General features: G+C 43.4%; 3 protein-coding genes across 3 annotated transcripts in view; 1 reads left to right on the plus strand and 2 right to left on the minus strand.

Moving 5' to 3' along the window:
* The window catches only part of ZSWIM8 (zinc finger SWIM-type containing 8), a 53,841-nt gene extending 53,138 nt beyond the window's left edge, over positions 1 to 703 (minus strand). Inside the window, exon 1 of the mRNA XM_002193291.7 lies at positions 1 to 703. Within this exon, the coding sequence (XP_002193327.4) occupies positions 1 to 178 (178 nt within the window). The 5' untranslated portion in view covers positions 179 to 703.
* Positions 701 to 9,813, plus strand: LOC121470136 (uncharacterized). Its single transcript, XM_072931563.1, has 2 exons — positions 701 to 1,389; positions 8,532 to 9,813. The coding sequence occupies exon 1, from the start codon at positions 948 to 950 to the stop codon at positions 1,362 to 1,364; it is 417 nt and encodes a 138-aa protein (XP_072787664.1). The 5' UTR covers positions 701 to 947; the 3' UTR covers positions 1,365 to 1,389; positions 8,532 to 9,813.
* LOC100229828 (neurotrypsin-like) overlaps positions 9,413 to 15,182 on the minus strand; it is a 21,747-nt gene continuing 15,977 nt past the window's right edge. The window contains exon 15 of the mRNA XM_030276808.4: positions 9,413 to 14,725. Coding sequence (XP_030132668.4) covers positions 14,415 to 14,725 — 311 coding nt within the window. The 3' untranslated portion in view covers positions 9,413 to 14,414. The remainder of the gene's footprint in view (positions 14,726 to 15,182) is intronic.

Consider the following 15,182-nt stretch of genomic DNA (forward strand, 5'->3'; position numbering starts at 1 on the left):
CTTTCATTTTCACAGTGGGGGAATTGGGTCCAGCCGATTGCTTCCTCCATCCTCTCCAGTTCTGGCAAAGGCTCTCTGCCTCAGAGATGAAGGAACAAAGAGAGTCTTCCTCAAAGCGATCGGAGTCTTCAAATGAAAACCTCTCCCCGTCCTCCCACTCTGCGAACATGAGTTCCATCACATCCGACAGGCGACGTGGGGGAAAAGAAGAAAGACAGGAACAGAACTGCTCACTTTTAACAGGTGAATGGACTTGACAGCTCTTGCAATACCTAAAATCTCGGTTTTGATTTGATCCCCATACTACAGTACCAGGAAAAAACAAAGTCAGCTCTGAGATGGGAGAAGCAGGAAATAACTAAGGGGCAGCTGGTAAAAATTCTATGGGGGAAAAAAGAAAGTTCTTTAAAAAGTTAAAAAATGCTTATGTCCACAGAATGTACTTGAGGCGGAGGGGGCTGGTTAGTCCGTGAGAGCTGCCTCCAGGCGGGACAGGTGCGTGCCGGGCACACGGAGGGTCCGAAGGCTCCCGGCGCTGCAGGACGAGGGAAGGGGCCGGCTTCCTCCTCCGGGGCTCCCGCGGGGGGGCCGCCGGTGTTTGTGCGCAGGGCCGGGTCTCCCTGAGGTTGTGCTTGTCTCACTCCCGGCGCAGGAACCGAGGGGAGGGCGGGCAGGGGCACCGGCGGGGGCTGGGGGGGGAACAACTTCCCTCCCGCCCGCAGGAGCTTAAAAACAGCCCGGTGGGGCCGGAGCGCCCGCGGAGGGGCGGCGCGACCTCCCGGCTGCTCGCCACGGGCAGCGGCGCGGGCGGGCAGGCGGCGGCTCCGGCCTCACGGGGGCGCGGGCGGCGGCCGGCGGGGAGCGGCCGGCGCTGGTCCCAGCGGGCAGGGCGGGGGCAGCCCGTCGCCGCTCCGGTCGCGGTGGCCCCGCGGTGTCTCTATGAGCCCATGGCCGGCGGGCCCTGCTGGACGGCCCCGAGCCCGGCGCGGCCCCGGCGCTTCGCGGCCCCGGCGGGTCCCGTCCCTGCCCGGCGCGGGCACCAAGATGGCTCCGTGCTTCCCAGCTTCACCTGCGACACCCCCCGCCAGCTGAGAGCCGCTTCCGCCGCCGCGCTTCCGGCTTCCGCCGCGCGGGGCATGCCGGGGCGGCGCTGCCGTGCCTCAGGCGGAGCCCGGCGGGGCCGGGGCCGGACCGGGCTCGGCCGGCGCGGCTCTGGGAGCGGCACTAATGAAACAAAGGCCCGTGTGCTGTGCCTGCCGCGCCGCCGGAGGCAGCGGGAGAGCGCTGGCTGTGGTAAAATGTGCGGGTTAGTTACCCCGGAACGTACCGACGATGAGTTGCGTGAGGCAGAAATCACTCAGTGATCATCTGACTGGAGGTGAAAGAAATGTACGCGTTTTCAGTAATAACATTTTGTTTAAGAAGAAAAACAGGAGTAAAGAAGATCAAGGGAGTAAAAAGGAAATTAAATGAGGAGACCGTGGCTCGAGTAAGTCCCGTTCCAGTGCAGTGCCGCATGCCTTCGGCCGGGAGAGCCCCTCGCCCTGCGAGGCCCAGGGGAGGAGGGCTCTGAGGAACTGCTCGGGTGTGAGCAATTCCAAAATCCCAACAGAGCAGATAAGGCACGTGCCAGCTCCATGAGGAATTGCATAGGCTAGCTAAGGTCTTCCTATCCTTCCCACTATAAAAGAACCAGAGGTGACATTATTTTTTTTCCCCTATAATTTTATTTCTTGGAGTTCTAGTTCATTGTTCCATTGAGAAAGTTGACTGGTAAAGTACCAAAGGATAAGTTTGCTCTTTGAGTACATGTCAGCCAAACAGGTGAACCTACGCCTCCCTCCCTGTGTTTGTACAGAGGGGAAAAGCAAATGATGGGAAAAAAAAAAAAAAAAAAAAAAAGCTAGGGAAGAAAGAATGACATACTAAGAAATGGTAAGTGTAGGGCTGAGAGAAACTGAAATGCATCTGGGAACACTCACTATCTCTCTCATCTCACTCTAGTCCTTGATCCAAAAAAAATATATTAATTGAGGAGTTTTCACAGAGGATCCTCAGCAATGCACCTTGGATCTTAAAGGAAACTTCCTACATGGTTTGTCCTTAAAAAACCATGCTTCCCAGTTTAAGGTTTCAAACACAAAGATGCATTACCACAGTGTCTGTCAGCTGTAACTGTATGGTCACTCACTGAGATGTCAGATCCTTCCGTGGTACCAAGGCAGACACACCCCAGGTGCACTGGGCAGGGAGGCACAACGAGGGCGAGGCAGCTCGAGGCAATGTGTTGCAGCACAGCATGCCAAGTGCTGGCTCCTGTGCTGCCTAATCCTGCGCCAAAGTTGTCCTGTGATCAGTCAAATCTGTGCTGCCAAATAACCTGCTAGTGCCATGCCAGCAGTAATTCATGAGGGAGACACACCTGCCTGATAATGGGAATTCTGGCAGGTTACATCAATTGCACTCTGAGTCAAGGGCATTGCAGAGAATCTCTGCCACATGAGAAAGCAAAGATACACAAAGGCATTGTAATACTTGGTGCAGTGTTGCATTAAAGAAGGATTTCACCTTAGGAAGGGTGTTTCCCCAGTGAGAAAAAAACATTTAGAAGACTGTAATAATTTCAAAGAATAAAAAAACTACAGCTGAAATTTTGAAGAGTATTTTCATGGGGAAAAGGAGATTGGGGGGGGGGGGGGGAAGAAAAAATAAATCAAATGCATTGTGTCCAAGGAGTGAAGAGGTAACTACAGGTGAAATTCAGCACCCCAACTCAGATGTTGTGGCACTTGAAATGACAGAAATGAGCAGGGAAACACAGTGATGCCATAAGGCTGATGCTGCTCACCAATATCTTTTGACATTATGTGCAACACAGCACTGTTAGATTTTACCTAAATTCCAGTGTGTATTCCAGAGAATACACATTACATCCAGAAAGGGCAGAGGAGAAGAAGAATACTGGACAGTACTAATTATAAATGGGGGCTTCAGTACATTGTGTTTGATTCCATTAAATTGTAACAATCCTCACTCCCATTCCTCCTTCTTCCAGCTTTGGGATACCACAAGTTATGGAGATTTTCAAAGAAATCTTGCTTTCACTTTCTTAAACATCACCGGCTGAAAGCATGGAAGAGGTGATGAAAATAACGAGAGAAGCAAAGGAGAATGAACATTTGCACTTTTATCTTAAAGTGCATTTCAAGACCCTGTAAAAATGTGTCTTCTGGCTTGTGCAGACCAGGCCTGGGTGTGTTGCTGCCCTGGCCAACATGAGGGAGTGCAGGTGTAAGTGCTTCGCTTCTCCTTGTCCTCATGGCTTGGAAAGGCACACAAATTCATAAACACTCTTCCTTTTTTTTCCCAGCCAACTTATTGCATGAGACAGGCATGTATTTCCCTTTGTGGATCTTCAACAGACAGAAATTAGAGGCTGTGAAAAATAATATCTGACAATTTCAGCAGTGTTCTGCTAGGAAGAAAGAAATTCAGTAAGAAATCCTGCAGAAATTACAAGGTTGCCAGTAAGAAGCTTTCTCGCTTACAGGGATGTACTTTTTTTCTTTTCTTATTTCAGAAAAAGGAAATTGCTGTTCAGAATTTCTCTGCATCCAATGCAGACAATTTTCAGAATGCAGCATTCCATATGAGAGAGACACATATGAGTGCACACGCCTACCCTAAAGCAGAATCACAACATTTACATTTGTTTCCTGTCTTAAGCTCTCACTGGGGACTAAAAATCAATGAGAGTCTGCACTGCACCTCAGAAGTCTCTGCTTTTCACTCTTGAGTCTTGTGCTACACTGCAAGTCATATCCAGCATGGGGGTTTTTATTTCTGATTGCATGGAAAGTTAAACACATCCTTGCTATGGCTTGAATCTAATACAGACTCAATAACAAAATACAGCACTCTAGAGATTTTCACTGCAAGTGCAGTGGGACCCAGCTGTTCAGCTCCATTCTGACTGAACAAAGGTTTCATTGTCTCTTTGCATGCGATAATGCACACAGAAATGACAAGCAAAGGCAAATTCTTAAAGCACACATATGGCTTTGTGTCTATATAATATATTGGCTGTGCAGAGTGTTTTTGGGCTCTAGAACTATGGCACTCTGGCGAACTGCCAAAAGTTCCTGTTCCTCCTAGATGATCACTGTTTCATGCTATACTGATCACTTAATTAATAACTAATAATAATTACTAACAGATAGTAAACATCTCCACAGACATAACAACCAGCCACCATTATTTATGTCAAAACACTAGGCCTGTAGAACAGATGGAGCAAATAACTGTTTTAGCACAAAAGAAGGGACAGCACACAGCTCATTGCTCCTTGCTCTGCTTCTAACTAGGCAAATGGCTGTACAAGATGCACAGAGTTTTCCAGACAATGCATACCAGGAAGCTGAAAGCAAAGCTGTCCTGAGGTATTACAAGTTAAATTTCCCCCATATGGATTAAGCATTTTCCAATCTTTGACTAATCCTAGCCACAGAAGACTTTGAAGTGATGTTGTCCAAGGTGCTGTTCCTGGGATTTTAGAGAATATGAACACATGCCTGATTAAAGCCTTATTCAAAACTAAATTCACCATTTGTGAGATAAGTCACTGGTATGTACATACATACATGGAAAATAGAGTCAGTAGGGAAGCACTGTGCAACAGCTGCTACAATTACTGTTATACAGCAGGAGACAACAATTATGGCTAAGACCTCATGTAGGAATATAACTGCTACTCTTCAGAAAGAGAAGATGGCATTTACAGATAATATTGCCTGCAAGAATTACTGAGCATATGTTGTCTGGCATCTTGTATTTCACAGGATACAAGTATATTTTCCTCTTCCTTTCACACTAACCTGCAGGAGCATTTGTTTTTGTTTTCACACTTTCTCCTGCCATTACCAAAGCTGACAGTCTGGCAGGGTCTAATATGCACTATACATTCACAGATAAAAGCACCAAGCTAAAGGGAACTGATATGTTCTCCATTTTGCAGAGGGGAAAGAAAACAGCTATTACACTGCAAGTCCTCTTTTTTCTCAGTCAGTATCTCATTTGGACATTTCCTCAGCCGGTGTGAAAAGATTGTGAAAGCAGTATAATAGCTCTCTCCTTTGTCTAGAGAAGAGGTTAGATACATCCTTTATGGAAACACAGCAATTGATAACTCAGTTTGCTAGTATTACCCTAACTAGCAATGTTATACTGTTGAAAGATTCCTAAGTACTCCAAGAAGACTTTTTTAATGCAGAGAAAATACAGGTTCCTTGGCTTATTTTCAGTTCACAAAAAAATAATCAAGGAAAATTGATAAATGTGACACTCCTCTAGCAATCTACAATTTTAGAAATCAAAAATGGTAATTAAAAATAACAAGTGCTGCAGTAGCTGACCCATAACACACCTTTGCTGCAGAAGACAGGTTTCTGTATTTGTTTTTGAGGGTACAGTCAGCTGGTAAGCGAAGGATAACTGTTAGGGAATATAGGAAGCACATTTGTTCGTGTCAAGGCCAAATGCAGTGCTCTGCAATGTACGCAAGCACATCTTGGCTAAGTGATGTAATGCTCTGCTATATTTACATGCTTCTCATATCTCCAGGAGCAGAAGCTTTCTCCATGCTATGGAACTTTCTCCTTCAGATGAAACTCACCATAGCAAAATTTGCACTATACCTGCTTCTTAGCAGTAAAATCTTTCAAAATAAATAACAGATATATTAGTACTTAAATATAGGGATAAAAGATTGCCAAGAAGAGGTGATTCTAAAATACAAGAACAACTGTGTACAATATTATGGACAGTAAAATGGTATGTATTCTCTACAATCTTTCCCTAGAAAAATAATCTAACCATGGAGTTAGGGATGTGAGGGGTTTTATTTTAAAAATTGAGTTCGTCCTACCTCTCAACAGATCCCAATGGGAAGTTCAATCATCAATTAAATTGTCAATCTAAGATAAGGTTCTCTCTTACAATAGTGTGGTTGCTACAACCACGCAGCAACGCTTCATTTAAGAAAACACACCTGACAAGTTTCGTGCTCATGGGTGTAGGTAAGGGTCAGTGCTGTTCCAGTTACATATGTTTAACTGGCCTCTTTTGTGTAAGAAAGAGGAGACACTAACAAAGACTTGATGCCATGATGTTATGTCATGATGACTGAAAACTGCCTGGACTGCTAGATACAGAGACAACACTTCAGTCACTTTTCTTTTTCTGTAATAAGTGAGGGGGAAAAATTTTTTTCCCTAGACCTATTGACTTGAGCAAGCAGGATTTATTACAGGATGCTCTGTAAAACAAACCAGTCAAGCCTTAAAATTATCTGAATGCTTATTGGTAGAGTGTGTTCACCTATTCTACCTGCAGATCTCATATCCCTGGTGTATTCAGGAGGCAAGCTCTTTCAACAAAATCCTCCTTTATGAGACTTAGAGACTCTCAGGTTAAATCCACTGCTTCTATTTTCATCTCTCTTCTCTAGGCAGGTGACCAACCCTTAGCAGGTACTGACAGTGGTTGTTTTGTGCACTGCCTCAAAGGCTACCAGCTTTTTTAGTCTGATCTTCATTTTCAGCCATGTTCCTGCAAAATTCTGTGACAAGATCCTGTAAAACTTCCTATCCAAAACTTTAATGCATTTCCCAATATAATTATTTCACATATCTTCTTGGGAAAAGGTAACTAGATTTGTGTAATTCTGTCATCACCTTTAGTGTTAAATTTAGCAAACTGTATTTTTTAGGATGGTTAAATGCAATAGTAGTAGGAGTTTAGTGAGTAGTGGCACACTCTGCTTATTTCTTCAGGAGCTCTGACTCATCTAAACAGAGGCATCTGATTCAAACAGTGCATCATCTCTAAGTTTCAACCACAAAGTTGCATCAGTTTAACCAAATTGTTAAACCCATGTAACTATGAAGACAAGCCTTGAAGGAAAATAAAGATTTCTCAAGTCCTAATCAACCTAGCTGTGGCTTAAACACGTGGGGAGTTAAAAGGCTTTCTGTTGAGACTTCAGTATAATTGTGCTGAATAACAGAATCTGCTTTTTAATCTTGCAAGAGATAATAAAACAGTAAACCTGAAGCAAAGGAGCTTTCCTCTGGTATGTTTGGTTACTGGTTCTAGAATCCCACAATCAGAGGTTATAATCCTACTTCACCTCCAGCAAGCCTGTACATGCCACTGGGGAGGGGGAAAAGAGCAAGGAACTAAACTTTAGAAGCACGTGTTCTTTTCATACAACTCTGGATTACACAGAGCAGATTAGTTATATGGCAAAGAAAAGGGTTTTGTTGTTTGAAGTGGTTCTATCCTGTTCCAAAGAAGAAAGTGACAGAAGAATATAAACTTTTACAGTGGTTTCAGATGAGTTGTCCACTCACATTGCCACAGTAAATCTCCAGTGTCTGCAGTGCCGAGGGTGCTGTGCAGGCTGGCAGGTGGGCAGACAGGAGAGCACGCTGCTGCAGTACCCTTGGCAGTACCTGCTGCTGGCTCCTGAGCCCCAGGGCTCCCAGGGGCTGGGAACCAAAGCATCCTCAGCAAATGCTTCCTAACAGGATTCACTTGCTGAAATGTTAATTCCTGCCTGCTTGTTTCTTCTGTCAGGCAGCAACTGATCATGAGCCCAGCACTGAGTTCCCCCTGTTCCCAGCTCAGCCCTTAGCTGCCCTGATGCTTGCATGAAAGCCACTGCAGATATAAAGGGATAGGAGAAACAAGGCCTTTTGCTTAGCTGACAGTGACAGCTACACAGCTTCTCATTAGTAAAGCTGAACCAAAGAAATTGGTTCTTCCTTTCAGGTGACAGGCTAGTTTTGAAAATCTGCAAAGAGAACAGTGCCTTTTATTTCTGGCAGAATGTGTGGGATTTGAAAAGCAGGGAGGAGAAGATCAAGTGGTGCAGTGGGATTTCACCAATCTGTTTGAATTTGACTGTTCTACACCTGTCTTCCATCAGCACATCTTAAATCCAAAGGTTTTTCTAAACATAAATTACTCCACCTGGACCATACATATTTTGCTGGCTCTGCTTCCTCTTTTCACTTTTGCACATGGACAGAATTCCATAGAAACCTCTTTCCAATGCCAGGAACCCTTTCTAAACAGACCAATTTAAGAGTAGCACAGGACTCAGCCCAGCGAACCAAGGCAATTTGACCAATATCCTGTCTACTTCCACTAGAAAGAGGAAATTGTACCCAAGTAAGAATTTTTTAATATCAGTGGTGATACCTGAATGCCCTTCTTCCTCTCTCCCAATGAATCTGGTAGCTATCCTCATTAGAAAACCACATGAAGTAAAGCTCAGTTTTCTCCTCATTCATATTTCACTTTCAAAATCCAAAGATACCTTGAGAGTAGACAATCTGAAACAAGTAAGCTCGTGCTCTACACTCCTCCCCAGCCTTTTCACCACAGGAAACCAGTAGGCAAGTGCTTTTATACAAAATGACATTTGATAGACTTGTAAACTTAACCACAGCTTCAACATTCTTTTCCAGGCAGCGACTACAGAAGAGCCCTGCAGGATTGATGGGATGAAACAGTGCCTGCTGACCCATGGAAGACCAGCTAAAATGCCTGAACTCTGCTTCCCAGTTTTGCATGAGCAAGAAGGAAAATGTAGGTAGGCATAGAAAACCCCAAAAGCAGACATGAAGTGAGGAAAGTGTTAACTACAAGAAGTTATTTCTTCAGTGAGTGCATGTTGGTTTCGAACAGCAGGCTGGAGTCAGTACATTCAAAAACTTACACACTATAATTCTTGGTGCCTGCAGGCAGCAGCCACACCAAGATTCAGTATAACCCTAATGACTTGGAAAAGTCTTTGCATACTTTACAAGGAGCTGGACCATATTCCAAAACAGACTTTTGTAACAGAAATTAAGGTTTCAGTGGTGGGGCAGCATGGGTAGAGTATATCAGTGTTCTTGAACCAATGGCTCACTCAAACTGAACTTCCCTTATCCCACTTCCACTTTTCCAGAGGCTGGCTTTGACTCTTTAGAGTGATGACACATGAATTGTAGATTAAAAGAAGACTAAGTCATGCCAAACAAGTTTGTATAGGAAGATCATCTTTAACAACAAATTAGAAAGTTGATGTATTAAAGCCTGTTAAATTTTTTAATGCAATGAGCTGACCTGCTCTTTACCTGTTCTAAATGGCAAAAAATGTGAAATTTGAAGAATTGTTAACTTTCATTGGAATGGCAGCTAATGTGATGCTGACTTTGTGACATGCTTTAGCATGTTGAAGCTTCTCAAAAAATAATGTTAATAGAAAAATTTAATTAACTTAACTCAGTGCTGAAAAAAAAACCCCTAAAATCTGCCCTTGGAACAGATTCCTTTATGAAAAATAAGACAGAGCCCCACACAGTCATAGTATAATCCATTTATTAGCATAACGTGTGAGCCATTGGTGGTGATCCAGGAGACATGACAGCTTTGGCACTTGACTGATTTCAGAGGTACTCAGCCCTTAGTAGAAAGGGGTTTTAATAGGACTTGAGTGGGCTACTACACAAAGAAGTTTCTGATGTGGAAAATTAAATATTTTTCCAAACAGCCCAGGAGGTGTGCATTAGTACAGGTCACAGTGCCTTGTTCTACAAGGAGTAGTCTCAACTTGGTTACCACCAGAGGTGATTCTGTTCTCTCTAACTGTAAGAAACTCCCAGAGAGTCTATCAAGATAGTGTTAAATACCACAGTGTAGTTTCATCTCTCTGAAGTTTTCATCTTATTGTCGAATATATGCATTAAAATCTTTCTTCAAGTACTTGATGAATCACTGCAGCTCTTTTGGGGTGAAAAGGCTTCAGGATACAGGCTTCAGAAAGAAAGGAAGACATACAAAAGGCAGATCTACCTCTGTTACCCCTGAGATAGCAAATTCCCACTTTCCTTGTTCCTCACCAATGCCTCCAGTCATACCTTAGAGAAACTTAGAAAAACCTTAGAGAAACTTAGAGAAATCTGTTCTTTTCTGCTACAGTTTTGCAGCAGTTACAAGGGTAATTGACATCTTGTCCAGGTTAATAAACAGCTGCCTGATTAATTATAGCAAAGAACATAATTCATAGAATTCATCAGAACAGTGTTCAGCTACAAGAAAGTGATAAATCTTTAATCCAGCTTCAGGTAGCCAAAGTGTGTACAGGTTTGAGATAGTACCACTGCAGGCACTGCAGGTCAGAAGGATCCCAGTACTGGGGCAGCCTTTGGAGCACTGGAGTATTCTCTCAAGGAGGGATAGGATCAGCACTAAGAGCTGCTCCTTAGATCCTTACTATAGCCATGTTTCTACTCCTGCCAATGCTCCTAGCCACTCACAGTGATGTTCCCTTTCCCACACAACCACGATGTGCCACTTTGCTATGAAAAGCTCTCTCAGAGCATCCATGTGGCACAGTGCAGCCACCAGCAACACTGACTGATCTCTCAGCTCCTGGAACCAGTGCACATGCATTAGCCTTATCCAGTGGATTAATGCTGTGAAGGTGGACTGTCTTAGCCCTCCACATATGTCAGCACAGGGAAAGGTCTACACAGCTCTCCAGGTGCTCCCTGCCCAGAGTTCCCCAGACAGACCTACAGCAAATTCTGTGAGCTCAGTGGGACAGCTGCACCTGCCTGAGACACACAGAGAGCTAACCTCAGTGGGTTTTCATCCCTTGAAGCAAGGCTGCCACGAAGACCACACTAGCAAGTTTAAAACTAGCTCCAGCATACAAACATAGCACTGAAATCACTTATAGAATTGCTGCTATAGAAAACTGGACTCAAATAATCAGCAGGGGATACAGCCTCCCCTGGCAAACTGCATTCAGTTGTTTACCAAAGTTTAAAGACCCACCAGAAAGAGAAGACACAGACAGTCAGCTTGATATCAAACCCCCTAGACAGTTTGGATTGAAGAGAGACAGAGAAGCCAATCTTAGAAAAGGAGCTATCTCTAGAATAATACGTAACAGAGAACATAAAGCCAGGCCCCTTATTTCCTCTTGTGGCTGAGAACACAAGGATAGATGTTACTTAATGAAAACAAAAGGCAATTAATTCAGGAACCACAAAAAGAAATTATGTGCTATGGAGAATAAAATTATAATGGTTTACATTGACAGAAAATACTGGGATTGAGAGCTTAGATTAAAACTAAAAAATTTAAACATTTATATGGAAGATGAAGGCTGGTTACATTAAATAGTTTTTACAAGTTAGGGATATAAACTCTTACACTTCAGGAAAAAAAAAAGAATGACAAAAGAACAGTGCAGTGTTTGTACAGCACCTAGAGGATCAAGTATTTGTACTTCCATTTTTAATGACGATAATAGTAATGCAAGTAATTAATTTAAATGGGTCAAGAACAAAATTCCCCAAAGGAAAGGTTGTTAAAACTTGTTCAGCACAACTCATACATATTATTCTTTGAAATATCTGCTGTTGTTCAACATTACAAAATACAGTCCTTGGGTGACTGAGTGCCATTCATCCAACCAGGCAGTTCCAGTAAGCCTCAGTGGCAAAGCACATGACTTTGGTTTGGGCCACAGTCCCAGGTTAAACAGTGAAGAGCGACAGCTGTGTCCTGAAACAGGCCAGGTCAATGTAGGAGAGTACTGCTAGGCTCACCTACAGCACCAGTAAGGGACAGAAGCAGACAAAGGAGATTGGATACTTCCTCCCTCCTCCTGGCTCATGCAGGACTCAAAGGGTGTTAATTACAAGGATTCTCACAGCTTTCATAGTGACAAGGTCTAGGAGAAAGAAATATTTTTAAGTAGAACATGGGAATTTCAGAAAACAATGCCAGGCCCACATCTCACTTACATTAAATGGTAATTTATGCTAACTCCTGAATGGCCACTTGCTAAGTAAGCTTAGGGAAATAACCTCACAGCGTCATCCTTTGGGTGTTTCTATGCTTGTTGGGGTTAAAGTGAAAGATCAAACCAGGTTAAACTAGAGATGTCTCAGCACCCAAGGCACAGAAACTCCATTTGAGTTGCTGTAGCATGCTGGCTCAGGGGAAGCTGAAGGTAAAAGTCAAATCCCTCCATGTTTCCCAGACAGGTACTGCTCCTGCCAGTGTAGAACTTGGCATTTCATCTCCCACAAGATGAGAGGTCTGTGACATAATTGCCCTCGGTCCTCTTGGCATTTTAATTCCTGAGAGATAGGAGCAGTCTGCAGCTTGCTCCTCTGCCAGGAGCCATAGGACAGCACGGCCCATGTGGAGCCAAGCACAGTGCTGCAAAAGGATCAAATCTGGCATTTTAAACAGGGTTATCAGCACAAAGCTGTGCTGAAGGCATTCAGCACCTCAAGAAGAGGCACAAACAGATCAGGTTTGTCTCAAAGGCCAGTTTGCAGGTGTTCTGACATTGAATATTTCAAAGATGCCAACAATTCTTCATTAAAATAAAGTTTGCAAGCAGGATTTTAGAACAGTCCATTGCAACACTGGTAGTCCAACTATCCTATAATACCTGGAAAGGGTAAATGAAACTGGTTTAGTTTAGCCTTCACACACAAAAATCAGCCACCCAGTCAGGTCAGCACCTCTACATTAAGCTAATTTATAGAAGATAAATTAAAGCTTTAGGAAATCACTAGTTCTTGAACACAAGGCAATTTCTGTCACCATATGCCCTGTAATATGACATTGCTAATCCACAGACTGTGCTCTGACTTCTGTTCTTGCATTGGTAATACCCAGATATACCTCGATGCCCTGAGTGCAAACCTTCCAGACAGAAGGTCAGTGCCTGACCCAATTGCTGCCTACCCAAAACATGCACATCTGGCACAAGTTCCACGTGTCCCATCCTGTATTAATCCTCCACATTCAAGCCCTTGGTAATACATCAAAGCTTTTTGCTCCTCCTCCTACACAGACCTGTCTCCTCTCTGCCTTATCTGTACACAGTGAGAAAATGCTGCACTGCACAACTATTAAGGCACTTAGCCCTTCTGTCTACTTACATTTTTTTACTACTCAAGAATAATATATTAATTTTAAAAAGTGCTTAAGGCGCAAGAGGAAAGTCTGTTCATTTGTTTGGATGAGACAGAAGGAAGAAACTGTAATATTCATTAACCCCTGCTTTCTCTCAGCATTATATCTGTTCAGGCTGAGAACTGCAGCTTGATGACAGTCCTTGCATACCCTCAAGTTAATCCAGTTTAGTCCCACTGAGAGGAATGAAAAGAGAAAGAGTGCAAAGAAGAGAAAAAAGGAAGCATGGCCCAGAGGTTTCAAGAACAGGACATACTTCACAAAAGTGGGAAGCTGCTTTGCAGCACACTTACTGTTTTTCACAAGGAGTGAGTAATTTGCTTGAGGTGTATCTATGCCCCAGGAATATTTCCATGTTTCATGGAAAACTGTGAATACAGAAATACTAAAGACTAGCAGCAAACAAACAAAGGGCAGCAAATAACTATGATGAATAAGGGACCAGTAGGAAGTCCCCACAGTGCTGTTAAAGCATGATTCAACACCTGAATATTTGAGATTAACATTACATTTGGATTTAAGAAAAATGACAAGTCTATTCAGCCACTTGAGGTCAGATTTTTAAGTTCTTCATAGTAATCACAAGGGCAAGAAAGCTACTGCCTCTCACACCAGCAACGGATTCTAGAAGATGCTACTTAGGGGAAGCAAAAAAAAGTCCAACCACACACACAAACTACTATAGCAAAAAAGCAGCAATAAAATCACAGCATCTGGCAGATGGAAGTGTGTGACAAAGGATTACAGCAGGAGGGACAAGCATCTCTTAGTCTAGGCAGACACTTGAAAGGGATCCTATGGGAGCAGACTAACTATTCAGAAGAGAAAAGGTTCCCCCTAGAGACATATCAGGGAAGCTAAAAAACCCAACTGTTAGCCTATTCCTCAACTCAGGTCAAATCTTCTGATTCCTGGAACTGAAAAGAGCTGTTATGAAAAAAAAAGAAAAACAACAAAAAACCTGAAGATTTCCACTATGCCTACACCTGGTGCCATCTTCCAAGCATCTCACCTCTCCTTGCAATATGTTTCAACTTTCCAAACATACAACCATGATGTGTGCCAGGGCAAAGGAATAAGTGTGATTGCATTAAAGGATTCTGGTATTTAGAGGAACATGTACTTATCATTGTTACCACTGTGCACCTGCTTTCTCTGCTTACAGATTACAGACTAAAGTGAAACCAAAGACTTTAAAGAATTGGTCATAACTGTTTTCCTTCCAGTTCCACATTAAAATCTTTAGCCAATGTTCAATGACAAAATAAATCTCCATCAGTCACAGGCCAAAAGCCACAGCCTTCTCCTACTGCAGGGCCAAAGGACCATATGCTGAAATTCCAAGAGCTCAGTCGTTTTCATTTTAGCTTGGTCACTTTCTTGATCCAGGGTACGAATTTGCTGACCTTTGTGTACACACCGGGTGAATCCTTCCGACCACAGCCATACCCCCAGGAAGTGATGCCCAAAATGATCCAGCGTCCATTTGATCTCTGACACATGAGTGGCCCTCCACTGTCACCCTGACAGCTGTCCACCCGTTTATCTTCAGAGAGGTTCCCAGCACAAATCATGCGGTTGGTGAACTTCTGCCCGTAACGGGCCTCACAGTCTTCCCGCGGGAGAAGGGGCACCACCCCCTGCAGCAGGGTTCTGGAATAGGATTTCCCTGGAATAAAACAGACCAACCAGACTGATTCACATACAGGCAACAGTAGCAACCTGGTGCAACAATGCTCCCTAAAAAAACAGACACTTAAACATTTCATGTCAAGTCTGCAGCACAGAAATAGGCTGAGGTCAGCATCTCTGAAACCACAAGAACTTCAGAAAACAGTGATGCCAAGCCAGACCACAAAAAAAGAGCTGTAAGATCAAAGATATGAGGAAGAGGATTGTAGAAAAAGGTTAGATCAAAGGATGAGTCTTACTTCTGATTCTGTCAACAAGTAACATGAACCTTGTTCAATTTACTCACCTTTCCAAATCTCAGTTTCCTCCTCAAGAGGAAAGAAAAGACAGTATTTTCTCAAGAAAATAAATGCAGTAGTATCTGTTAAGTGCTCAATACTCAGAGAAGTTTTAGAAGATGCTTCAGAGGCATTCAAATACTATTCAAAGGGAAT

This window comes from Taeniopygia guttata, chromosome 6 (genome assembly GCF_048771995.1).
Source record: "Taeniopygia guttata chromosome 6, bTaeGut7.mat, whole genome shotgun sequence".
NCBI lineage: Eukaryota > Metazoa > Chordata > Aves > Passeriformes > Estrildidae > Taeniopygia > Taeniopygia guttata.